General features: G+C 42.0%; 1 protein-coding gene across 4 annotated transcripts in view; it reads right to left on the bottom strand.

The window, feature by feature from the left end:
* The window catches only part of dnmbp (dynamin binding protein), a 41,426-nt gene extending 17,754 nt beyond the window's left edge, over positions 1-23,672 (bottom strand). For 2 of the 4 annotated variants that reach the window (XM_079334540.1, XM_079334541.1), the window contains exons 1-4: positions 23,306-23,672; positions 13,149-13,303; positions 11,781-11,903; positions 7,381-9,642 (exon numbers count right to left, since the gene is read on the bottom strand). In XM_079334540.1, coding sequence (XP_079190666.1) covers positions 7,381-9,642; positions 11,781-11,903; positions 13,149-13,293 — 2,530 coding nt within the window. In that variant the 5' untranslated portion in view covers positions 13,294-13,303; positions 23,306-23,672. Of the gene's footprint in view, positions 1-222; positions 2,226-7,380; positions 9,643-11,554; positions 11,588-11,780; positions 11,904-13,148; positions 13,304-23,305 lie in introns of those variants that run through there. The other 2 variants (XM_079334542.1, XM_079334543.1) reach the window with 2 other exon arrangements.
* Between the last annotated feature and the right edge of the window lie 3,145 nt (positions 23,673-26,817).

The raw sequence follows: 26,817 nt of genomic DNA, 5'->3' as shown, positions 1-26,817 counted from the left end.
AAACCAAAGACTGTTGACCTTTCTACACTGTTGTATCACAGGAGTTTGAAAGACAACAGCCCTTGAAAATTGTGATTTTTGTTTTCAAGATCTGTTAAGTGAAGTGGTTTGTACCCGAGTCTCTATCTTACTTTTGATGAATGAATTGTTCTTAACTTTAAAAAAAATGATCACACAAACATAGCGGTGGTTGCACAATAGGCTGTGCAAATATGCATTTACCTTGATTCTTTTTCCTCATTGTGGCAAACTGGGAGTTTCGAAGTGAGCTTGGGGCTGTCTTCCTGTAGAAGCTGTTCCGATCTAGTGAGCCCACGTAAACGGGCTTGCGATGCCGTTTTGAACCTATGCTCCCAGCACTCGACTCGTATCCTTTTTCCCGCTCATCACTGTGCTGGTATACCACAGGATCCTCAAAAGAGTGTATTTCCATGAGTGCCAACTTCTGGTTTTGCTGTTCAACCCATTCCTCACAGTGTGTCTTGCGTTCTTTTTTCGGGTGCTCCTCATATTGCGAATCGACAGATACGGAGCGTAGATCTCGGTATCTGTCTCTGGGCTTTCTGAGGGACCGATCCCCTTCTCTAGGTTGGTAGTGGTCTTCTTTCTTCAGGTTGTAGTGGTCTGCATTCCTTCGCTCATAGTGCTCCTCGTCTTTGTATTGGTCCTTCCTTCTGTGGTCGTCATCTCGTCTATCATAAACTGTATCTCTGTACCGGTTATAGTGGTCTCGCTCCTTGTAACCACTGTGCTCATCCAGTTCTGAGTCGTACTGGCCCCTTCCTTTACTCTTGTAGGTTTCCTTGTCCCTTCGATTGTAGACATCCCTGTCTGTGTAAAGGTCTTCCCTGCGTTCATATCGATCTTCTGCATACCGGTCGTAGTGTTGGTCCTTGTGCTTTCGTTCTTCATTGTACCACTCCTCTTCTCTGCGCTGATAGTATTCCTTTTCTCTATAACGAGTACTGTCTTTTGAATCATAATAATCCCGTTCACGATCATAGCGGTGGTCGTAATCCCGGTAGTCGTCTTTACGAGCATAACTGTCTTTATGATCATAGTAGTCTTCATACTCACTGTTGTAACTGTCCTGTTTTCTAAGTTCATGTCTACTGTTTTTCCTGTTGTCATAATATTGTTGCTCTCTGTCATCATAGCACTCTTTATATTTGTCATAATGGTCCCTGTGCCTGTATTTGTCCTTATGATCATATTCCTCTAAGTCTCTGGGACTCCTATGATCATAACGTTCAGTCCTGTAGTCATTTTCTCTCACCCATTCATCCCTTCTTCTTCGGTCCTCGTCCAATGTTTCATACCGCTCTTGTGTTCGGAAGTCATTGGGGTCTTTTTCTTTTGGCACTCTGCTGCAGTCCTGGTGTCTATTATCCTCAGGACCCTGGTAAAAAATAGGTTTGCCTTTCCATTCAGATACCCTTACATTTAGGTGACCGTCTTCTGAACCTGGATGGAAGTAAACATCCTGGCCTGGAGGCCTCTCTCTTTGGTGGCAAACATTGTTAGGTCCAATTTGAGGTTGTTTGTCCCATTGTGCTGGCCATTGAGCTGGCATATGCACTGGAGGTGGCATTTGACTGCCGGCAGGAACCATCATGCCACCATGAACTGGCATAGGAACTGGAACTGGGTCACAAGGACCTGCTACAATAAATTGCCCCTGTGGCTGACCAGGAGGAACTACTCCATACCCAGGATATCCAACCTGTTGCTGCTGAAGCTGCAGATGGTGTAGTTGTTGTATTTGTTGCAGATGGGCCATCCTCTCCCGCTCCCTGGCCCAACCGGCATCCCCCAGCTCCTCCACACTCATCCCTCTCCTGACCGGGGCACCAACTGCATGATTCCAATCCACTGGACCAAACATGACTGGGTTGCCATAAACCACCGGGCTCTTCATGGCTGTAGTGGTTTAAATCAGCTCACCCATAGCTGACACAATTTCTTCTTCAACATGGCGTATTTCCTCTTTTCAAAGTCCTGCATTCCACAACAAAGCACTGTAGGAGACTCCACCTGTCAGGCATATTGTCTGTAACTCTCCCACTTGTTTTCTCTGTCTCCTCTCCTCTGCCTCAGTAGAACTGCTTGGCCCAAGCACCTCCCAGCCCTGAGTGTAACTGAATCGTTCCCTCCCAGCAGCTATCTCAGCGAATCAGAGAGGGAGAGGGGGGAGCAGTGTTAGTGAAGGTGGGGCCTCCTTAGGTTAATGATTCGGTCAGTCACATGAGTGGCGGATTAGCCCAACAGCCCCTCCCATTCTTTCAATTGGCTAGGGCCTGTGTTTGCAGGAAAACTGTCTGGCAGAATATTGTCTTTGATGGAAGACGGAGACAAACTTTAGTCTGGTAGACAGACTTTTGGCACCAAATGTTTTCTTTCCCTTTCACAAACAATTCTCCATCCTTCCGAGTATCCTGTTCTCTTTGTTTCGCCATTTCCTCTCCATTTAACTGCCATGTTCAACAGCAGTGACAAGTGCACCAAATTTTACAACATGCTCTTTCACATTATATTTTTCAGCACGTCTCAAAAGGCTGCTATGTTGGTTGAACTGAAACTGAACAACAAACTGACCTCGGTCCAATTGTTTGACTTTGACCTACATTTCAAGGAGGAGCAATCACTCCCACACATGATTACACACACGTTTTCTTTCGGAGCAATAATTAATTGAAAGAGAAGTTTGAAGTAGAAAATGTGAAGGGGAAAGATTTTTTTTTTTTTTCAGAAAAGTTATTCAAGTCCCTGAGTGTGGAGCAAGAAAGATATTTACAAAGCCCGATTAGAGCAGCCAATGAAAAAGTAGCTGCTGGTGTGTACAAAGAGCTATTGTTGAAGACTGTCCCCACTCTCAGAAGAGACACGATCTTTCAGTGTGAGAAAAAACTATTCATAAAGGGAGAGTCTAATATATCCCTCCCCCTTAACTCTAGATGAAAGAAACAGGCACTATAAGTACAGGTTTAAAGGGCTTGTTTGTCCTTTTATTGCCAAAGATTTTTTTTTTCCAAAATTCAATTTTTAAGTAAAGTCTAGTTCCTGGTTGAAGTAAGCCAAGCCTCTAAAACTCTTATCACAAACAGGAAATAAATGTATTAATGTAATGTACTTCCTTTCTTACAAATTTCAAACACAGTGAACCACAGAGACATGAAACACACCTTAAGATTTTTTGTTCTAACCAAAGACAACACCGGTAGCTTTGTGATGTTATCTCACATCCTTTTGTGTCCAGTGTTGTTTCCTACATAACGAGTTGAACTAATCTCAAAAATAATTTTCACATCTGAAGTGTTTTTTAAGATTATTCAAAGATTGGACATGACGGTTGCCTTCATTTTGTTTAATTTTTTGGACATTTCTATTCTTCATAACTAGTCAATGAACCATTTTTTTTTAATTTAACAGGCCCATATTTTCACACAGATTCATGAAGTTTCATGAAGTAAGACTCAACACTATAATGGAACTTATTCGTTCTCTTCTTACATAAGGCTGTTTAATTATCAGTGTGCAACATCTCAGCTTTCAGTGACAAAAACAAGACCGAAACCACTTTTGTGTGCGGGTGTTTACTGTAGGAATGTATAATACAACATTCCTCAAGGTGGCTGTGTTAGCTTGTGTAAATAAAGCTGAATGACACGTGATCAACAGATGGCTCACCTTTTGCAAAAAAGAGGTGTGATTTCAAGGAACATGGTCAAAGAAGAAAACTGTCTGCAGCCAGGGAGACGCACAGTTTGTGAGACAGATTGAGGGAAACCTGAAGCTGAAACAGATCCTACAAAACAGTGTTAAATCGATCAGACTGTGGCGTCACTGAGGCTTGTGCAGGCCTTTTAAAGATGGGTTCTACGAATCAAAAGAGGGTAAAGGTCAAGGAAAGTTGAAGACGCAACTTTCACCGATCACATTTAAAGTCATTTTCAAAAAGTTCGAAGATTAAACATCCCACTTTACACCAGCTATGATGCACTTAAATACAAACACAACATACAGTAATACATGTTCTAAACGTTTAATTTGATTATTTTCGGTTCCAAAGAATCCCCAGAAAACACTAGCAATGAGCAAAGTCTTACAAGGAGTTCAAAGACAGCATTGAAGCTGAGATTATATCCTGATTTAATGATCGTAACATGGTATCACTCTGTTCGTTGTGTTGATTTAAAGTGAAGCAGTAAAACAGAACTTTTTCAACAGAACATCATCCTGATTATTCCGTTTTCAGTTTTCATTTTGCCATTTTGTGGTTCTGATTTCAGAAGAACATTATTTTTGTGCCGATTGTTTTCAACCATATCCCCCAGTCCATCAGCCATGCATACTAAACAGCCTAACTTGCAAACACACATCCCCCCTACATCGCACTTTAACTCACTCACTTAGGAACCAGTCTCTCTAGTTGACAAATATTTGAACTGTACACTGAAAACGTCTAAAGATTCAAGTTTCTCTCTATTTGGATGTCATTTTAGTTTTTTTAAACAGACCTCTGCACAGTGGAGTACACTCAGAGCCTCCATGTGGAAATAACTCCCTGCCTTGCAACAATAAGCTTCCATTGTCTTTCAAATGTTACACTCAGGAACACACCCTGCAAAACCACAGAGAATGCTCCCTCCTGCGAGCATGTGTGCATAACAAAGAGATGAGAAAGATCATGAGACTATGCTTGATATTGACAAATCTTTCAATGAGCTAAGCTTTTCAAGGGGAAAAACATCCTATCAAGGAGTGCCACTGATGTGTTGATTACCATCATATTAAACTGTTTCTCCCACAGAGATGCCGGATCTCAACTCTCAAATCTCGTCAAATTCTTGGTCCGTTTCCACATCAAACATTGCAACAAATACCCAAACAACAGAAAAACAGAGATTGCATAACAGATTTAATGACTTTGTAAAGAGGGTGTGAGAAGCTCTGCAGTTTCAGGAGTGAACTGAAACTATGTGGCCGCATGACCCCTAGAGGCACCTGTAGCGAGCCTGCAGGCTGATTGCTTTCATTGGCAGACGTAAATATCAGACAGAAATTGATGAGCTGTGGAGGGTGTCAGATAACAGGAGGAGTCATTTGAATAAGACAAGAATAGAAACAATAAAAATAGGATTGAACTCATTAGCATCCAATTATAACTGAGATTACATGAGTGAGATGAGCTTAGTGTAGGTGAATAATAGCCTCAGCTGTCAAGAATGCTAATCTGTTTTTAGATTATTGAGAAACTTGATTAAGTAACAAAAACACTTGCAGAAACAACTGCAGGAAAGTATAGTGTGTGTGTGTGTGTGTGTGTGTGTGTCTGTGTGTGTGTGTTGTAACAGAAATGAGTGAGGTCTGTGGCGAAAACATGGACGGCGAGTAGTTCCTGTCAAGCAGATATTAGTGCCTGTGATTTTACTTGCAGATAAGAGAACTCAAGACCTGACAGTTCATCATTTCGTTGATTGTAAATATAACTGTTTTTGTGCTTTCTTGTAAATTCATTTCTCCCCTTTACATATTCAAACTTGAAATTAAAATTAAAACTCAGATTAAAAAAAGGACAGGTTAGCAATGCTTCGATAACCAAGATTTTTTTTTAAAAATTTAAAAATAAAAAAATAAAATAAAAAAGTTTTTCACATTTCTACCTCCTGCCTGTTGGTTGTTTTAACCCATCAAAAACTGCACTGACTCAATGAGCACAAAGCAGAGACGTAAAACAGACATTCAAAAACACCGCCTTTATAAAAACACAAAGGTCTGGAAAATATGTGCTCGATTCAAAGCCTACCTGCCCCTCTGTTGGACCTGGCATCCTGAGAAAGTCCAAAGAGTGTGGAGAGGTGAGCCATGGGCCACGTCACAGCTCGCCACAGCCACACTTTGGGCCGCACTCTAGAATGGGCCATGCCCTGCCTTTCTCTCTCCCCCCCTCAAAAAAAACCCCCCAACTACTGTACTCCTTAGTCTCACTCTTTTCGAAGAGGAACTAATGATGAAGGAAAAGCATTGAAAGGTGCCGAGTGAGGAAACTTTGGAAATTTGGATGTAGAGAGAGGGAGTTAAAGGGAGGATGGAAAAAGAGACAGAGGCCCATGTGCATTGCTAACCCTCTCGTGTGATATGTGGAATGCACTTCGTACCTATGTGAAAGAGTGTTGGGCTGTTTGGGACAGCACTGTACGAGCAGACGACTGTATTAGATGGCAAAACCCATCTGAGAATATTGAATCGTTTAAAACATTGAAATCTTGCCTCATCCAGGACCAATAAAAATGGATCTTCAGATCCTTGAAAATAAACTTTTGATTCCTCAATTTTACATCATTGTCTCCTTTGGATCTGCAATGTCAAATAAGACGTAAAATGCTACTATGTATAATGTATTTACTATAAATACTTCAACTGTAATTTAACCTTTGAAAACCAAACTTAACTTATCCCAAACTTGGGCTAAATTATTGTCCACCATAACCTTACAGCAAAGCACTCATCCTGAATAATGTTGCTGTTCTTTCCTCAGTTAGCATTGTCATGGGACAAAGAAAATTCCGTAGCGCTGAGACACCGGTATACACAGTGTTATGATAACGCTTAAGTTAAATACACAATTCTTCTTCCTCTGATCATTGTGGCAGTAAATAGGGATGTCTTGTTTGATTAGTGCACCGAGGAATTTGAATAACTACTGTTTCTATACAAGTGTGTGTGTGTGTGTGTGTGTGTGTGTGTGTGTGTGTGTGTGTGTGTGTGTGTGCGTGTTTGTCTGTGTGTTTACAGGATTGGATCTGGCGAGTCCAAGAGGAAATCTGCAAAGCACTGATGGCTCACTTTTAGATTCCTGCAATATTACATTTTGTCTCCTGTGACCAACCTGCCGGCAATGACGCAAAAGAAAACTATTCAGTTGGTTTTCTCAATTCAATTCAAAAAAAGTTATTTGTCCCTTGGGCGGGGATTTAAACCAGTGGACCAGTGGTTTAGGTCCAAAGATATTTAACCTTCAATGAAATGTTGAAAACATATTGGGAGTGTGTAACCACTACATTTAGTTTAGATCTAGACCTAGATACCCGGTCACTGACTAACTGGTTAATCGTCTAGGCAACGCAACACAACACAACATAACAGAAACAAGAAAATGCAGGGTTTAGTGCTGAGTCCGTGAACCCATTTTCTATGACGATGATCTTTTGGCTCCATCTTGAGACACAGAACAAACCCAAGTTTAGAAGGTCCAGGTGGTCTTAGATTGAAACCTTCCCAGTTTGATACGACTCTGGGACCGTTTGTTTAATATTTCTCTACTCTTCACCATCTTACAAAGACACAATATTACTAAAATACTTCTCCCTCCCTTCTTACCTTGTAGCTGCTGTTGCTCCAGGGCCAGCGTCTCCAATGTGTAGTTACAGAACTCCAGATTCTCCAGGGCTTGCTCGCGTGCCGTCTCATCCTCCTCTTCCTCCAACATCGTCCGCAGCTCCTCAGCTGTGTGCGCGTACGCATCCATGTCGTTCTCCACCTCTTGCAGCCGTAGCAGCAGCTGGTAATTTTCCTCCTCTTCCCTCTCTCTCTGACTCTCCAACTCCATTGCCGTCTCCAGCTCTCGCTCAGCGTCCAGCTGGCACTGGATTTCATGTTCCTGTGCAGCAGCAAGGTCACCGAGCTCGGCCTGCCCGTCTGTTGTTTGGTCAAAGACATTTGTGTCGGCTTCGTCAGAGGCGTAGAAGATCTGGCTGTTGGGGAGGGAGCCGCTGGCTGGAGGAGCGGTGTTTTGTCTTGGGTATCGAGGAGGCGGACGTGGTGGAGGGCGAGCAGGTCTGTACACTGGCCGGGCTTGGGGACGAAGGACTCGAGGACGCGGAGGAGGAGGGCGAAGGGTCCTGCGTCTTTCCAGTGACGAGTTTGCAGAGTTGGAGCGCAGCAGGTGGGAAACCGGTGAACGAGAGGAGCCTCGGATGATGTCGCTTTCGTCGCTGTAGTCCATTATAGAAAAGTGGCGCAAGATTTGGGATTGCCGGTTCCCATCGCTGAGCGGGGAAATATCCCGTGGATCATCAGAACTCATGTTGGAATCACTATATGAAGTAGTCAAGCTTTTCTCAAATTCAAAAAGCTGCTGGGACAACTTGGCCTCCAGGTCACCAGCGGAGGTCGTGAGAGCATCTAAGGTCATTGATGTTGACGTCAAACCATTGGAGGCACGTACCCTTTGATGGGATTGTCGATGCGTCTCAGAAGTACCAATCCTCATATCAGCATCACTGACGCTAGCATGGCGAGTTAGTTTGTTTTGCATGTGGCCCTCAGCAAGGTTTAATAACACCTGGCCAAGACTGGAAGTTCCGTTATTGGTGGTGGAACTGTCTTTTGTTGATTTTTGATTGTATCTGCTTTCTTTCGACCAACCAGGCAGAGTTCTAGGTAGGGTTAGACTATGGGTTAGTTTTGGACGTGAGGATTGCGAGTTACCATTAGTATAACCAGATCTATTAGTCTCTGAAGATGGACCATGATTCCTACGGTTGCGTGCAGGTAGGCTAGGCCTCGCTGGGAGTCTTGGCCTCGCCGGAGGAGTGGATCTGGGTCTCTCTGGCCGTCTCTGTGCTGGAGCAGAAGGTCTACGTGGTTGAGTGTCAGGCCTGATACCCCCATCTCTTTGTCCTCTGTTGGTTGTTTGAGCTCCAGTAGTTTGGTTTTCACTTTGCCACCTCCTCTCCTCTGTCCTCTCAAAGTAATCCAGGTCCCACACTGTGTGATCCTCATAAGTCCTCCAGTCAGCATCGTTCTCAGATTCATTAGAACATAATTGGCCAGAGCTGTAGTCAGAAGTAGAGCTATTGTCTTTGTCTTCTTCAGATTCCGCAACATTTGCTTCCTCTGTAGATTGCTGCCCATTATCCTCCATTTTGACGAATCGATGAGGAAAAATACCACGTCGCCCATGCAGCTCCCCTTCAAGCCAACCATCTTCTAAAGTGCTTATCAGACGTATGCGGTCGCCCGTATCAAAGTCCAACTCTCCTTGTTCCATGGCCCTGAACTCATACAGTGCCACTACATAGACACCGCCCTCCTCCTCCTCTTCTTCTTCTTCTTCTTCTACTACTACAGCCTCTTTCTGCTCCTCTTCCTCTTTCTGTAAAGTCTCTCCTTCCTCCTCAGTCCCTTCTCCTGCATCATAAGGGTCCTCATAACTATACGGTCCAGAATCATTGTTCAAATACTGGCAGTCCATGGGCACCTGAGGTGATCGCAGAGGACCCAGGAGCTCCACAAAACCCTCTGGGAAGATGCCGCGGCGACCCTCCAACTCCCCCTGGAACCAGCCTGGCTCTGGGAGGCCGGTGATGATGATTAAGTCCCCCTCACGAAAGTCCAGCTCCTCATTTAACTGAGCATGGAGGCTCATAAGGGCCCTGGCTTGACCCAGGGCATAAGGAGGGAGTTCTGAAGCTTGGGCTTGAGCCGAGCGTTCAGACAGCTGCCTGGAGCGGCATGACAGGTTCAGCTCCTTCACACATGATGTGGGGAAGAGGCCACGGACGCCCCAGGCATTGCAACCACGCTGCCAGGTTTCTCCAAGGTCCACGGACCCTCCTGCCTCCCCAACAACCACATCACCTGGAAAGACACAGAATGAAGAGAATCATATATATGATTGTATATATATTATATATATTCTATAGTTGCAGATTGAAGAGTGCTTGGTAAGTGTGCCTGGCACTGAGAGTAGGAGTTGATGTGTTTTTGTGAATACCGTGCACTGTTTTGGTAACTGTAAAAAAAAAAAAAAAAAGAAATGCACTAGATTGAACTAACTTGAGGTAAACTTATTGAAAAAGGACAAAAGTCAAACTAAAGAAAAAACTATTCTAAAAACTGTAGTTGGTTTTCGAGTAGACCAGGTAAGATAACATCCATTTTTAGGTTTGGCTTTGTTATTTCATTTCTAATAACAGTACCAATGTCAGCAGTGCCGCTAATATAACAAGAGAATCAGATTATTGGAGCGTTGACTACATGGCCAGAAGTCACAGGGGTCACATTCCAAAGGCCTCTGGCCCCACCTCCCATTGTGTCTGCAACCACAACTGGAACACAGCCAACATGGACAATGGAAAACCATACTGGAAATGAACATTTAAGCTCTCAAGTGGCCAGTAAGCACAGTATCCAATGTTTCCTATGATCTGGGATGAGTTATTTATCAGATGGAAAACAAAAAAACACTGTGTTATTGCTCTCAGGTGAATTTGGTTTATGGGATTTAAACCAAACAACACCAAATAAAATAAGACATAAATGTGTATGATGTATATTGAGTGAATTTCTAAGTAATTCCTTGACATTCATTTGGCAACTAAAGAACACAATTAAGAGCTTTAGCAGCAGGAACATATCCATGTCCTGGATTTACTCAAAGTTTTGTCAACTTTTAGTCATCTTTTATTGCCTTGTATAAATCACAATACTTCAACTACTACTACCCCAACTATGACTACGTCTACTACTACTGGCTCTTTTAATGACATGATTAAGGACAAAAAGGTTTACCGATGTAAAGCCTCTCTGCAAACATCACTGTTGTATCTCTGGGAGTGTTGTGGATGCAAACGAGAAGAGAAAAATGGAATAGACTTGAAACAATTCAGGAATGTAAAAGAAAACAAAGTGAAGACAGTCGATATTGGGATCCGTTTGGTATCTGGGGACATCTAGTGGGGAGTTTAGGAAATTCACTCTGTGTGACGTATTGGCGTGCGACGCTGCAACGGAGCAAGAGGTGGCCTTTTCTTAAGAATGATCTGTATGTGGAACAACTCAGGAAGTACCCCAAGATTTAAAGAGAAAACTCCACGAATGTGCAGAGAAACTAAATCAATGCGCAGCTCTTTTGACAGGATTTTTTAGAACACATACACACAAACAGATTTCTGTAAGACAAGGAACATTTCACTCTGAGGGAGAGTGTCATGTTTTTTGTATTGAACACGATTTTTAACTAATTAACAATTGACTTTAAGGTGAAGAAACAGGTCAATATCTTCTCAAAATATGAATGATGTCTTCTTGGGATTGGAAACGGGAGGAAAAAAAAAAAGTTGTGTTTTATGTTAATCTTACTTCATTCTAATGAGATTTCTAACCTTGTAAAGCAGTTTAAGAACCCTCAACGAGTTTGTTAGAAATAGCTGTTTCTTTGTTTCAGTCTTTGAACAACAATTGCAACTAAGATTCTCTTTAAAGAGGATGCCATCAAAGAAAAGATCAACTCTCCTCTCATTGTGGTGAGTGCAATAAGAGCTTGCTCTGTTCCAGTGTGATTAATATGGCATTTCTTAGCTCGTTCTTCTTCATGGTTGTATGTACATATCGATCTTTTACACTGAAATCAAATGGTGCAGAAACCTGTGTTTCAGTTATAACAATAGACTCTTAGGATTCCCAGATTGTAGCAGCTGAGACAGTGCATCAGTCAGGTCAAAGTATCCAACACAACACAGAGACACGACAACACAAAAGTCACAATTACCTGAGTGCAGCGACATCAACCAGAAGCGTTAAGCTAAGTGAGGAAACACGACTGGTTGTTAGAGTTCACAGAGGAACGACTTGAAACAAAGTGATGGATTTTTTACGTCACGTCCAGTGTCTTTCACAAAACAGACGACAAAGAACAAAACGAATCGAACAGTTTGGATGAATATGACAAAGACAAAGAGTCGGAGTCAGGGTGAGTAAATGCAACATGTCCGTACCTCTCTTCAGGTGAAGGTTGCCTGGCTCTGCTGAGCTGAAGTCATTGATGCACACGTACAGTCTGTCTTCAGGTTTGGTGCTGGGTATGGTGACCTCTTCCACAAAGGTGCTGGGAAACTGACCTGCAGAGAAGAGACACAGACGGTACATTGACAACAGCAGACACTCCAAATATCTTCTGTTGTCATCAGGAACTAGTGGATTTAATGTCTATACAGGAAGAAGAAAGAGTCATTTAAAGACAGTATACACTGTTTCTCCATTATAAGATGAACAAAAGGATGTTTTGGTAATTAAACACATTTGTTTCCATATTTTTGATTTTTTTGTTCTGCAACCTCTTTAATAGTATTCTCACTCTAAGGCCACTGTGAGGAGTTTTTAGCAGCTTATGAAATAGAGTGAATTATTCCCAACAAGACTGATTGTTGTTTTATCGTATAGATTTTCCCCTGCAAAGAGTCACAGTGAGTCACGTTAGTCTGTTAAAATAAAGCTGGATGAGTTTTTGTACAGAAGCGGCAGTGTGTACAGGACAAAATCAGCGACGATACACAACAGGAGGATCTTTATACGTGTACTTCAGATGTAGTTTCCGGTTCAGGGCAGCATTTAATTGCTTAAAAAGAAACAAAAATGAAGGTTATAAGTTGTTTCTGTAGTGTTCTAAAAACAGCATGTGTATTTCTTTGAACTTTGAAGTTTAATTGTCTTGTATCTGGCGTCATCCCATTTTTCCAGCAAAGCCAACACTGACTTCCCATCTGCACTTCCTCTTCCCTCTGAGGAAATCCCCTCCCTTCGTCTTAAGCGACGTCCGACTCTCGGAAAAATTAAGTGGATTTCTGCGAGTTTGACCCTTCAAGGGCAGAGTGCGACAAAGTGTGACCGGTTACACCTCAGGACTGCTTTTCTCTGCAAAACCCACAACTGAACTTCCACTGTCAACTTCCCAAAGATTTGTTCTTTGCTTTAAAGTGAAGCTTTAATCTACTTTTTTCACCATTATCTCACCTGCTTAAGGTGGAAATGGTTCCGTTTGTAGTCCCCTACACTTTTTAAACCCTTCACACTGATTTCACAGGAGGCTAGGTCTGGTGTGTTATGTAGTTCATTTTAAAGTCAAAGAACATTATCAAAGGAATGACAACAATTTAAGCATTTTTGGATGAAACTGCTTGTGATAAAAAAGTTCAACATTGGCTAATTTTTGTGATCAATAATATACAGTTCAGATTTTTCAACAGCTCAAATCATTTGTGGTAAATTAAGCAACCATTGTTTAAAAAAAAACAACAACCTATAATTCATGTGTTTATCAATAAATCTTAAGACGCTAAATACGTGCTATCAGCGTGCCACCTTACCTGTGACGCCATCTTTGTTACCAAGCAACCAGAACTCATCCAGGACACTGAGCACCTCGATGACATCACCAGGGAAGAGTGGTAGTTCCTCAGAAACGCTGGGGAGGAACTCGAACACGGCACGCACCACCGATCCTGCTTCCATTACTCATTACCTTTAAAGAAGAGAGACACACATTTATAGTAAAGTTTTAAATTAAATGAATGTTTACACAAGTGAAACTTAAAAAAATAAAAAATAAAAAAGGAAGTGTTTCCTATGTGAGATTAGTCTCCTCTTTGTAAACAAAGCATACTGGTGCTATTCAGACCCCTCGCCATACAACTCAACAAACGCCTGATTAAGAGAGCGAGCTTTCATGAAACCACGGCGAATAAAAGTGAGAGCGTGAGAAACCTTGGTGTCGAGAGGAGGAAAAGAGGAAAAAAAAGCTGAGAAGAGAGAGCCGCGCTTTAGAAGGCTGCGGGACATTCCTCGACACTCTTCCATCCTTATCCAGTTTCTCTTCTTTCTCACGAGGACAAAAAAAAAAAAAAAAAAGCGATGCACAGGAACTACAGGCCGGTGAATGCTGGGTAACTGGCAAACAAAACATTGAACAGTTAACAACGTTTACCTCCTGTATGTTATCCCTTGACCTTTGAGCCTTACGCCTCATCAGATCCACCCTCTTTAACCATTCATCCATTTCCTGTAGCCTAAGCGTTTTCATTTCTGACACTTTTTGCTGATATATCAAAAAAAGGAAATTAAAACTTTGAAAGAATGCGAGCGAACTTGTGAGAAGAACCCCGAATGCATTCATCACCTTATGCCACGTAACATGTCATTACAACAGTTGTCTAAATTGGTGGTTAATCTCTGACCATATTAAATAGAAGCATAATGAGCATCTGCACACAGAACTACCAAACATGTATTTAATGAGTATTTCTGCAGCCCTTGTGTATGATTATGTTGAGACAGACTAACCACAGGTGGGGAAGGAGGCGCTGGAACAGACTGGAAATAAGAGAGGAGAGCTGTAGTGAGCGTCGATCAATGGGGCCTCTGTTAAGTGGGACGATGGCTGAAGGGGGGGGAACCGTTACCCGGTCCAGTGTCACCGTCTCTGAGATTATCCATCATGTGAAGGTAAAGATACAAGGGGAGGTCGACTACTACTAAAAACAACTGGACATGTGAGTCTTTGAGTGTGAAGGTGACGCACTTCTTTCTTTCTTCACAAAAGTAGAAGTTTGTGAACACAACGCCTCACGGTGTTAGAGCCGGAGTGAAACCCAAGCCAAGGATTTAACTAATGCAAGAAAACAGGAGGCCAACAAAAAACACACACACACACACCGGGCAATAACACACATGACTGTGTGCTTCCACACACTAAATGAGCCATGTTGTTGTATCTTTAAAAATAACTTCCTGTTTTTAAAGGAAACACAAAAATAACTATATATATATATACACACACACACACACACACATATTTTGTTTTTTTGAATATCCTTTGAAATACATGTAGCTCATCTGTCTGCTCCTCCTCAGCTCAAATGAAACACCGGCTGACTGTCGACACCTCAGCAAGTCAGAACGTGTCCTGGCATTCACTCAGGTGAGCACGTAGCAGTGACAGATAATGATCCACCCGATGGACTCACCTCGAGGGAGTCGACGTTTAGCAGGAGTAGATCCTCCTCTGTTTGTGTGTTTGATTTAGACTTTTCGGGGGCGGCCGAGATAAACCTTTCAGAGATTTTGGAAATCATTTCTATTCACAGTAGGTGAAACATTTTACTCCCCTCGACACTCTTCAACCTTGAACCCCCACAGGAAAATGTTGTACATTCACGTACATTTTGCAGCTCCTGCGAGGAGATCACGGAGACACCCGTGGCTGAAAGGCATTCACAACAAAACGTGAGACCGTTTGTCTCATTTTGACTTTCATTTGCATTTTTAATAAATGGACTTGGGGCTTGTAAAGCGCTTTTCAAGTCTTCCGACTACTTAAAAAGTGCTTTCACGACGCAGGTGTCACACGGATGGAAGAGGCTGCTGTGGAAAGTCTAAATGAGTATATCACAAGCCAACGAAGCAGGGGGAGCAACTTGGTGTTCAGGGTCTTCCACATGAACACATCGGGCATGTGGCTGCGGGCGCTGGGGATCGAACCCCGACCATCCCACCAAATGAACCACAGCCGCCCCGAGTAATTAGGTAGGTTTTCCACAATGTGAAATCTTTGTGTAGACTGCGACCTTCTTCACTGAATCGTGTTTCTCTAAATGTTAAATAGTGCATCAAAATGACTGTTGTGGGAAACGTGTCGTCCTTAACGCGCCACTTTCCACGACTTGACTCATCACGTCTTGTCCACAGCAGCCGGCTAAGCTTACAGCCAACACACCCAGAGGACCAAAACCTCCTCCCACACGTGATGCGGTGTGAGATCGTGCACGGAGTCACCGGGCTGCTGCGGCTTTTTCTTCGACTTAATCCTCCCGATCTGCAGCCAGCCAGACAAGCTCCTTAAGTGTATTTAGGGCTTCTGTCAGTGTGTCAGTGGACTCTGTGCTCGGTGACGTTTACTCTCTGCTCTGGAAGATGATGGTCAAAGCTGCCTGATGAAGACCAGAGATAGATTCCTGAGGTAGTGTGGTTCCATACAGGGACTTATCTGATCGGCTTCCATACAAAATCGATCAGATTTTATACAAGACTGTGAGCATGTTTAAATCAGCTCATAGCGTCCATACGCTCAACCACGAGTGCAAAAAAGTCCTGCACAGATTCAACTTCCTGACTGAATTAAAAAAAAAAAAAAAAAAAAAAAAAAAAAAAAAAAGGTTCTTCCATTTAGAAATGAGTTTTGCGAGACTCATTTTGAGTTGATCACATTGGAAGCAGCCGACAGATCTGCAGAAAGCCAAGCTGCAGGCTTCAGGATCACTACCCATCCATGAAAGGCAACATATCAGGTCAGCGAAGAAAACAAGGAGAACTTTTTCACACGAGAAGGAACTTCCACATCCTGTCGTTCAGTCGAGTTCAAGTGTCAGAGAAAAGTGAGGTGTAACCTGTTGTTTGGGTACAAAGGGCATTCGGCACACTGTACGCTCCTCATCAGAACACTTAAACAGGCGTGTCCATTTGAGCCTGATTCATGAGATCCTGATAAGCAACAGGACTCTGATTATGACGAGTGTCCTTAAATAAACTACTGATGACAGAGAAATCTAATTCGAAGATTTAAAAAAAAAAAAACGAGAGCGATGTGCATGTGCAAGTAGGAGTTTATCATGGACCTGGGTGTAAATGCTGGCTTCTTAATTCAAAGTTGTTTTCCGACATTAGCCCGCCTGCTGACAGCGTTTCAGGACAGCAGGCTCTCGAGACGAAAAGGGACTGGGACCAGTGTGCTCCACTTGGCATCGTCATGGAGAAAGTAACAGGATTATGGCAGACAGCTAAATCAACAGCTGAGACACACACACACACACACACACACACACACACACACACACACACACACACACACACACACACACACACACACACACACACACACACACACACACACACACACACACACACACACACACACACACACACACACACACACACACACACACACACACACACACACACACACACACACACACACACACACACACACGTTACAGCTGACAGCGGGACAAAGCGCCGACTGTCTGACCTGAGACATGGCCTTAAAAACATCGCCGAGCTTTACTGGACTGTCTTTACATGTACACACGTGTACAGCAAGGATGAGCGAACAAGAAAATCTACAAACATGTTTCACACATTTATACAGAAGGTTTCCACGAGGGTTATAACGAAGCCAGAATGAGACAAATATGAATCACATTCAAGCAGTTAGAATAGTCAGGGCTGGGAGAAGTGAGTGAAAGCTGCGGAGAATTACTGAAGCATTTCAATGCTTCATTTATCGAGGTCATGCAGGTGCTTCGTCACTCAGTCCCTTTGGAATTTTTGTGTTGTCGTTCTGGCAATGTTGCAATGTTCGAGGCTTTTTTTTTTTTTTTTTTCTCGGTGCAACAACATGTCACATCCACTGCAGGTGACTGGGACACACACTGCTGAGCATGCTCTTTGTCTTCTCCCGTTACTTTAGTTTTTTTTTTTTTATCTCCGTGTTAAGTATCAGTGTCTGAGTGGTCCGTTCTTTGGCTCAGGGTGTCTGCACAGGTACAGCAGGTGGTGTGTGCTGAGTGACTGTAATGTGAGGACAGAGCGGAGGAAGTCAGATCTGCTGACTGCCTGGACCTTCTATTGAACGCGGTCATCTGATGCCAACAATGAAGCCGCCGCTTCATTATGTGTGAGCCTGCCAGGACGGGGCTCACACTGATTCACGGCCTATGTGCCATTCATCCTATTCAGATACACTGAGGTGGCAGGCTGGCATGTGCCTCACACACACACACACACACACACACACACACACACAGGCTGGTAGAATCCTCTGGAGTGAGCTGGATGACAGCTGATCTTTTGATTGGGACTGTTTACAGAGAGCGCGTCCTGCAGAGTGCTGAGTCCTCCAAAACACATTCACCGCCAAACAACATCTCCCAAAACAGGTGAGCAGCCGATGGAAGGTTCTAGATATTAAAAGCTGTGGGGGACATCTGCTGCTTTTTCTTTTTCACCGTCTAGTCTTTCAGCACATGTGATGGGGGGGGGGCAGAGGCTGACAGTTGTCAACATGAGTCATGTGGTTGTGTAGAGTCAGAGCCTCACAGAACCCGGAGGCATCATGTTGCGACTGCTTCTTTAGTTTTGCTTTCTTTTTTACTTTACCGACGACATTAACCAACAAAAGGTGTTAGAAATAATTATCACTTTTAGCAAACAATAAACTGTTACGGGTTGTCGAATCATTTAAAAACACCAACAACTAATTATTTTGTTTCAGGATTCACAGTTAACTTGCTGATTTTTCTTTAAATCAGTTTATTAAATGTTTTACATTCACAAAGTTACCTTGTGAAGAATTCTCATGTTGTCTCAACAACGTTCATTACCAATAATGTTCACTTTAGGGTTACACTTTGTATGACAAAAAAAGGAATACAATTCTTATCATGGAGAGGGGGGGGGGGGGGGGGGGGGTTTCCCGCTCACTTTAATTGTTAAACAAAAAGTTGCAGATGAGCCTCCACTAGGTCTTTCAGCTGTGACCCATATACCATTTCATTGAAGGGATCAGATTTCAGTCCAGGGTCAGAACCGAGTTATCAGCTCCTCGAATCCTTAATCCACTTCATAAAAAGGCCTGTGTTCTAATGTTATTGCCTAAAAACAACAGATAAAAGGCGGGACAGTGAAGAGAACAGTCCGGCTCTAAAGAACATTTCATCCAGATGAGGCAGCACGACGTGGCCTCAGCCAGCTGGAGGGAAAGAAGAACACATCTGGCGAGCCGAGTCAAATGCCTGAAGAAGACGGCGTGGTCCTGGTATGCTCAAACCTACAAATACACAGAGATATTTAAAGAAGACAGCAGACACACTGTGCCATAAACTGACGTGAAAGCTCGGCCTTTCAATGCAAACAACCAGCGAAACACAAACAAAGCAGTTTAGACAGCAAATCAAACTGATTGAACCAAAGACAGAGAGAACTGTTCTTTCTTTTGACTCACACAGAAAGCTGATTTATGTGGTAAGCATGACACACTATTTCTTTCTAAAAATGCTGTGTATCCACTTTTTTCAAGTGATTTCCACCCTCAGAAGGAAATCTGACAGCAGTTCGGCCTGTAAACATTGAGAACATTGTTAATTATAGCGATGTCGTTGCTACTTTGCTCTGTAAGGTGACCTTAAGAGTTCTGAAAGGCTCCTTTAAATAAAACACATTATTATTATTATCATCATCGTCGTCATCAACATGACTGGATGGATTGATGTGATGCTTTTACCAACAGCAGATAGCCTAGCTTAGCATTAGCGCGTAAAATACATGTAAATAGTTTGCCTGGCTCTGACAGAAAATCAGAAAACTAGCACAGTGAACACATTGTTCCTGAAGTGTTTTGAAGCTAACCATCAACTGCCGCAGATTAAACTGCTAACGTTATCAAAATCAGTAAATTGGAATTGATGTAATATACTGATATTGATCTTCGGATTTGCCCCGTCTCCACCATGAGGTCCAGTTTGGTTCTGTACAGTTTGGTATGCTAAAGTATGATCATGGGGGAGTGTACGTCTGATAGAAACAGCCATGTCAGCTACACTAAAGTGTAACATCATAACAGCGCAACGCAGTGGAGCCCGCTAATACAAATCAACAAGAACGAAACGTAGTGCATCTCTCCACAAACCAACAGACTGCATTGTGTCTAGCTCCAGCGTCCAGGGTCAGAACTAAACCCGAACAGAAGGGTAGCAAAAAATGTGGACGGTGTGGATCCGTTATTTTAGGATGGCCTTTATTGATCCCCAATGGGGAAATTCGGGCGTTACAGCAGCAGCAGCAGCAGCAGCAGCAGCAGTGCAGAATAAAACACAAAAAGTCAAAAAACGAATAAAATCCAGGTAGTAAGGGGGGGATATATACAGATGATTATAGTGTTTTGATACCATTACCAACTTTTGACGGTAGAAACGCCAATAAAAGCGTACTGTCCTAAAACGAACTGGACCAGAACGCTTGGTGGAAATGGGGCTCAACATATATATACTGTCTATTCCTTGCCTCGTAAATCTTGAATCTCACTGATAGGAAAATCATCTGAGGTCATTAATGGGCCAGTGCAGATTCTTCACTTTTCTGAAGAAGTGGAATCTAACCCTGAAGCATGCTGGGAGGGTCGTCTAAATACAGCTTTCATACCTGTTTAGGCAAGTCAGATTCTGAATGGAGTCAATTGTTTTATTTATTGGCTAACAGGGGGATGAGTCACGGCAGGACGAGCCCAGCAAAGCAGTCCGCTTCCTCACATGTAACTTCCTACAAAGTCCCGTCTTGTTTGCATTCCTTTAGGAGGAACACTTTGGTTCAGAAAACAGCAACAGTGTTTAAACGCTGGTTTGAAGATGCTACGTTTCCACTTTTCTCAGGATTTCAAGTCGCAGAGGGAACTATTGCAGGAGTGGCTCCGTGAATGCGAGGGGAAAACCCTGGGTGGGCCCTTGGAAGCAGCACACTCTTTGGCTCATCCATTTCTAGAGATCGCCCATCCTCTTCACACTCTCGTTCACGTTGCGATTCCAGCATCTTTCCCAGATTGTAGCACGCAGAGCACGTGTCGCGTCTTCAGATTACGTTTCATACTTTTTGAATTTCTTTCCATTTGTCCTTTTGTCTCGCACGTTTGTTTCTCCTTTCCCCTCTCAAGCGCGCACGTGTTGAACATTACTGGCCTCACACACGTATACAAACAGGGTGGAGCTGTTCTTTCGCATAAACATTTCCACAGTGAGGAGGACAGCTCAGACGTCTGAGCTCGGGGGGGGGGGGAGAGAGGCTGCAGTTGTCATGGCTACAGGGATCTGTTTGGACGGCAGGAGGGTTTTCCCTGCTAGGACCCCAGAGGTGCCCCAGGATATGCCTCGGCCTTAAAACATGGAGGACTTTAATAGTTTGCATGTGAGCTGTTACATAACTGATCTGTGCCTTGGAATCACACCATGACGTGCCTGCAGAAACACGATCAATTCATGGAGGGGGAAATATGTGTTCTCTATTAGAGAGATGTGAATCCAACAAGTTGTCACTGCCCAAACTTTTAGAGAATTCAGGGTGAATTGAGTACAAGAACAAGAGACGGCTAAGATGGCACAACCAGCTCACTGTGACCGGCAAAAACCAAACACAGGTTGAATATCTGATTCGGTTTCCCCCCCATTGTTTTTATCCCTCCCCCAACTGTTAATCCCCCATTTTCCTGACCCTACTTTGTATCTGTTCTCACTTTAAATATGTACTTACCACCTAGTGTATAAATAAAAAATAATTAAAAAAAGAATATCTGATGAAGACTTCAGCTACATCAAGGTTCTAACGGTCACACACTTACAAAGCAAACATGCGCTAACACAGTTTGGGATTGCTCTTAATTTCAAACTTATAGTGCATGATCTAAATGACAAATGCAAGTCTTAAAAAGGTAAATAAAAAAAAAACTTCCTGACGAGACGCATTCTCTCTACCGATTGTTGCTTTACGTTTTTAACCACTCGCTTGGTCACTCACAGGTACATGTCTGGACCTTCTTACAAAACAACATTTTCTTATTTGTTCTTATTAGGGGGGAAAAAACTGATAAAAGGGTCTTCTGATAATTCACTGTTTTTCTATTTTAAGTACAGACGAATGTGTGTCAGAGTTTTTTAATAGTCCATGGTCTTCTCCTAATTTACTGACAACCTTCAAGCCAGGTGTGCAAAACTTTTCATCTTAAAGTCCATTGGTATCATAACACTAAACGTACCCTGCCTCTTTTTTACAAACAGTTGAATTCCTACATATTTCTCTGCCTGTTCTGCCAGAAAACTGGGCAACGAAGAATGTGATTTTTAACATCTGAGAAACACCATCCCGCCGGCAGATTACATAATCAGAATGAATCATCGAGTTATTCTCATCATTGTCATTTTGCTCTGCCTGACCCAAAAGTGTTTGTGGCATGTAACACATGCACACTGACACTGAAGTCTCAGCTTTCTCCACCGCCAAGTGCTGCTACATGACCCTGCTGCAAATGCAAATTGTTGAATAATTCAGTGTGTGTAGGGGCGTTTATGTTCTTCCCAAATCCTGACAGGGCATTGAACACAAAAGCTGGACGAGAGAAGAGGAAAAAGAGACAGAATCCTTGATGAAGGCTGACGGTAATTAAGAGCAAGAGCAGAGTGTTTCGACTAAGAAGAAAAGTTAAACATGGATATGGTCATGTACTGTGGACATGCAAAAAAAGGAACACGTTATTGAGTCTTTCATTCTCACATTAACATTGATGGTTTGATACCTGCAGGCAAATATATCTAAAAACTCTGATTCCCATTCAAAGCAGTACAATTCATATATTGTTCTTATTGAAAATATTATAAATGCGACACACCGCATTTGTCTTTATTTTTTTGATACCATCATTTATTTCGGCTATCTAGTTGTATTGGGAAAATGCAAATGTAAATAACAGGTTATTTTATGGCCATCTCAGGTTTCAACTATAGGCAACATGTATTCAGCATGTTTGTTTCAAAGTAAATGAGCTCGGGCTGATATGAGACGACCTGCACAGTCATGAATGATTTGTACCACAGAGCACATCTCAGCATGCTGTTGTACAATGGTATGGAACAGAACAGAACGACACAGAAGGAGAGGGGCTCGAACGGAATCAAAATAATAGAGCGGAGCAGAATAGAACAGATGAGACAGAATAGAACAAGATAGAAAGGACAGCAAACAGCACAGAATAAATCAGAACAGGACATAGATTATTAAACAACAGCACCAACATTGTGCAACAGAACAGAGCAGAAATGAACAGCATGGGACATTGGAGAGCAGAGCGGACAAGAAATAAACACAGTAATAACAATCAATACTAAAATACACAAAATATTAAAGTCTTAGTGACCAGTCCAGTGTGCACGTGTGTTTGACTACTATCTTCCCCTCTCTCTTTCAGACGGTTTAGTGTTGGGGGTGTCTCTGTCCTTCCTAATGGAACAACTGACATTAGGGACCACAGGTGACAGAGACAGACAGGGGGGGGGACAACTTGGTGTAAAGCGCTTGTGTTCACAGCTATCACCCATTCAGCTCACGTCATGACTCAGTTATCTTCAGAGCTCTGTATTCACTGCTCAGAGGATAAATAGTGTTCAAAGTACGCCCTAATATAAAAGACCAGCACTTGAATGTTAAAGCAAAAAGCTTGAGTTCATTTTCTTTTTAAAGTAGTATTATGACAAACCACACTTTAACTACTATTGTGCCTTTGCAAATGGCTTTGAAAGTAAAAGCCTGTATTTTTTGTCTCAATACAAACTTACATGATTATCTTCTTATCCTTCAAAGCCATAACAGGCGTTCCTCTGGTTCGAGCAGGGCCAGTAAGGTCAACCTTTTCAGACTTTTTGGTATGTTTTCTTACCTGTAAAGTGTCTGGGTCCAAATGGAAAACGTGGGACTGGGCCGTTATATCCAGTCAGACGAGATATCCAACTTCTTCTTCTTCAAACCTGGTGGTGATGTGTCGGCGGTTTTTCCCTCAACTTTTCCGAGCGGCTACACTTCCCTCCACGGCCCCGCAGCTGAGCGCAGATTCATGATTTTCCCGCAGAGATGGTCTTCAACTTTAAACTTATGTCGACTACAGCATCGCTGACACGTCGATCCTGCGGCTCTGTCTCGGCAGAATCAGCTGTCATCACATTAGACACAGCAGAAGCCGAGTCGCTCTGCTTCTCTCCATGCCTACATACATACAAACAACGCCACCCACTTTTTCCACAGGGTGCTGTAGGTGGCTCAGCTGATGCCTGACTTAAAAGTTCCTCCAAAAGAACAAGAGGACCTGATTTATTTCCCTTCTAGCTTGTGTAGAATAACACTCTGCATTTGTTTTATTTTTAGTGTCATGCACACAAAGTGTCAAACCCTTGTGTCAAAATCACTTGGAGTGGTTCAACATATCACAACATTGCAACGTTGCAGGCTCCTGTCACAGTTCAGTCTTAAACTGCTGCATGAAAGTCACACTTTCACTTAGTTATTTCTTAATGAAACAAATGTAGTCATGTCCAAATAACTAGTGCTGCACAGTTCCCCTGAACAATTAGCCTTAGATATGTAGGCTACCTTCCCTCCAAGTTCATAATGAAATGGCTATATGATATGTCACACATACTGTACCCTTTCTACTCTGAAGCATTACTGTTATTTTTTTATTTAAGTAACCATCATTAAATAATAAGATGACTAAACCCCAATCAAGTTATGAATAAGTTATGTATTATTCTCTGGCACTAAGGGCTGTAATTGCTCATATAGGTCTACAAATTTAAGTCAAAGAAAATCAACCTAAAATCTAGTCTTTTTATTATTTTTCTTTGCTCAAAAGAATATGTCAACTTTTTTATGCACACCCCATTTTCTTCTTTGGTTCATTTTTGTACTTGCACTCTTGCAGTTGACCTTAAATGACATAATGGATGCAGGACCCAACTTTCAATCAAGAAAAGGATCTGGAGACTCTCTTTTCACTGCAGATATCATAAATCCTCTCAGGAAGTGAACATTAAATGTATATCTTGTTAAGTAGTCCAGAGTCCATCTGTTTAATGAATTTTAAAAAACTATTGAGGCAGCAGGATCGATTAAGTCCACTTTTTAAGATTACAACTGAATGTTAAAATACCATATAAACTCCTGATTAAAGAAAATGTTGCTGCTGTCTTTTAAGTTGTTTTTAAGCATTTAAAGAAACAGAGTTGACATACAGAAACATGTTTTTACTTTAACGTCTAGTTTTTCATTTTTAAGATCTTCCATTTTCATTTAACTCAAGTGTGAGCAATCTTTGAATTATTTTGCCCACAGATATAATTCCTCTATGCAAAATGCAACAAAGCTACATTTAAATAGCTAATAAAGCTTTGTAATGTTTGTTAAACACATGTGACAAGACCTTTTCGTGGTACAGAATGACAAAAAACAACATGAAACATTTCCTCAATTCCTGTGCAGGTCAGCACATGTTTGAGATGACCACTCCACGCAGGCCTCACAACACAGCAGTTATAGGAAGTAGCACTGTCTATGTATGGAACTAAATCTCTGTGTTGGGCATCGATAGTGTCACTATGACTCATTTCACATGATCTAACCAATCTTATACTCCATTATCGTGTACAAAAAGTTACCCTGCATTCAAACTTTTTGACACCCAGCAGGAAGGTGTAACCTGTATTCTATTTGTGGCTGCAGATCTTTCATTTGGGACATTCATTGAGACAATGAAAACCTACATTTACAGAGAGAAAATCATAGTTGTTGCATCAGGGATTATATGTTGGGTAACCCTTTTCTCTTCCATTGCTTCAGCGTGTTGTGGTGTGAAACACTGGATCCAGTTTTTTCGCTGTGTCTGCAGTAATAACAGCTTCCTCATATGTGATTCAGTATGTGCAGGACAATAGCAGGAAACTGAGTGAGTTGGAGGCTTTTGCTTTTAAGTGTTGTCACGGAAAAGGAAAAGATAGCAGAGCTGCCAGGTTGAAAAACAGATGAAAAACAGGCTCCCCTTGAGACTTACATACCTGCATACTATACTATACACACCTTGACGTATTATACAGATCTGCTTCTGAGATATATCACATCATGAAACGTGTTATTATTAAAATCTGACACAACAATAACAACAGGTTAGATAATGATGATAATGTCATATGGAGTTTTGATACTATCTTAAACATCATCTCATGTGAGTGCAGCTTTTGTTAACCTTGAATCCAATTTTTATCAGAACCAACAACCAGCCTTAATAAAACTCAAATAAACTTACTGAAGTTAACTTCATCAATAACCTATGTATTATACAATCTATATGTATACTTTATTTACTTTGTATATGTAATACTTTTAACTTAATGTTGAACCTCCCATGATGAGCTTTGAATTCTAGTTGATTTTGCTCATCTTGTGGACACAGCAGGTCATCTCTTTGTTGCTCTTGCCTTGAAAGGTGTAAGTTATGTTTTCTGAAGAAAATCACATCCTGCTTGTTTTAAACAGGAAAGCATATCACTAAAAAAACAAACAAAGGCTGTTTTGTTTTGTTTTGATGTCACTAAGTAAGAAAACATACCAAGTTACCTGAACCTGGTGTCTGCAATTACAGGAACTAAAAATAATAATAACAAAGTAATCAATATTTGTCTTTGCAGACCATAAAGAAGCAGTGTGTACTAACGCCAGCCTATTCTGTATATATCTAATTTAACAAAGTTCATTCTTGTGTACTGTTATTGTAGGATCTTACCCAGTTGTGTGGTGGTGCCCGACAAAGTACACTCTTCATTTTTACCCATAATATGTTTTTTTGAATGTCCGTCCAGCAGAGGATAAATGACCTCTGTTATAAACACTAACATGCAAGACCAGTCTTGTAGATTTAGTCAGCGTGTACTTGCAAATAAGAGACAGAGTTGGGAGAGTCATCCCTTTACTATCCAATAGGAACAAAATGTAGCATACTACTGAATATCGTCAATCAATCAATGGCGTGAACCAGAGGAGATTTAGAAACGTATTTACTTTATGGAAACAGAAAAATAAGTTGGTATACTCTGTATACCTGTGTATACCTGTGTATACCCTACACTACACCACTGATCTTACCTCTCAATTGTTTATTAAACAATCATTAACTTCTTCTTTGCCACTTCCTGTGTTTTTTATTGACTGGGTGGAAATAATCATTGACTTAATCAATTGCATCTCTTAACATATTAATGATCGATGTCATCATGTCAGTGTATCCTCAATCTCCAATTACTTCAGTCTTTCTCCAAATGTCATCTGTTTTTTTCCCCATCAGTTTTAGAGTGGTGTTTTGTCATTTCTGAGAAGGCCTCCCCCAGGTTTATAGAATCCCACCAT

This window comes from Symphodus melops (genome assembly GCF_947650265.1).
Source record: "Symphodus melops genome assembly, chromosome: 21".
NCBI classification, from domain to species: domain Eukaryota; kingdom Metazoa; phylum Chordata; class Actinopteri; order Labriformes; family Labridae; genus Symphodus; species Symphodus melops.
Note: the sequence above shows the minus strand (reverse complement) of the source record. Positions and strands in the feature narration are given on the sequence as shown.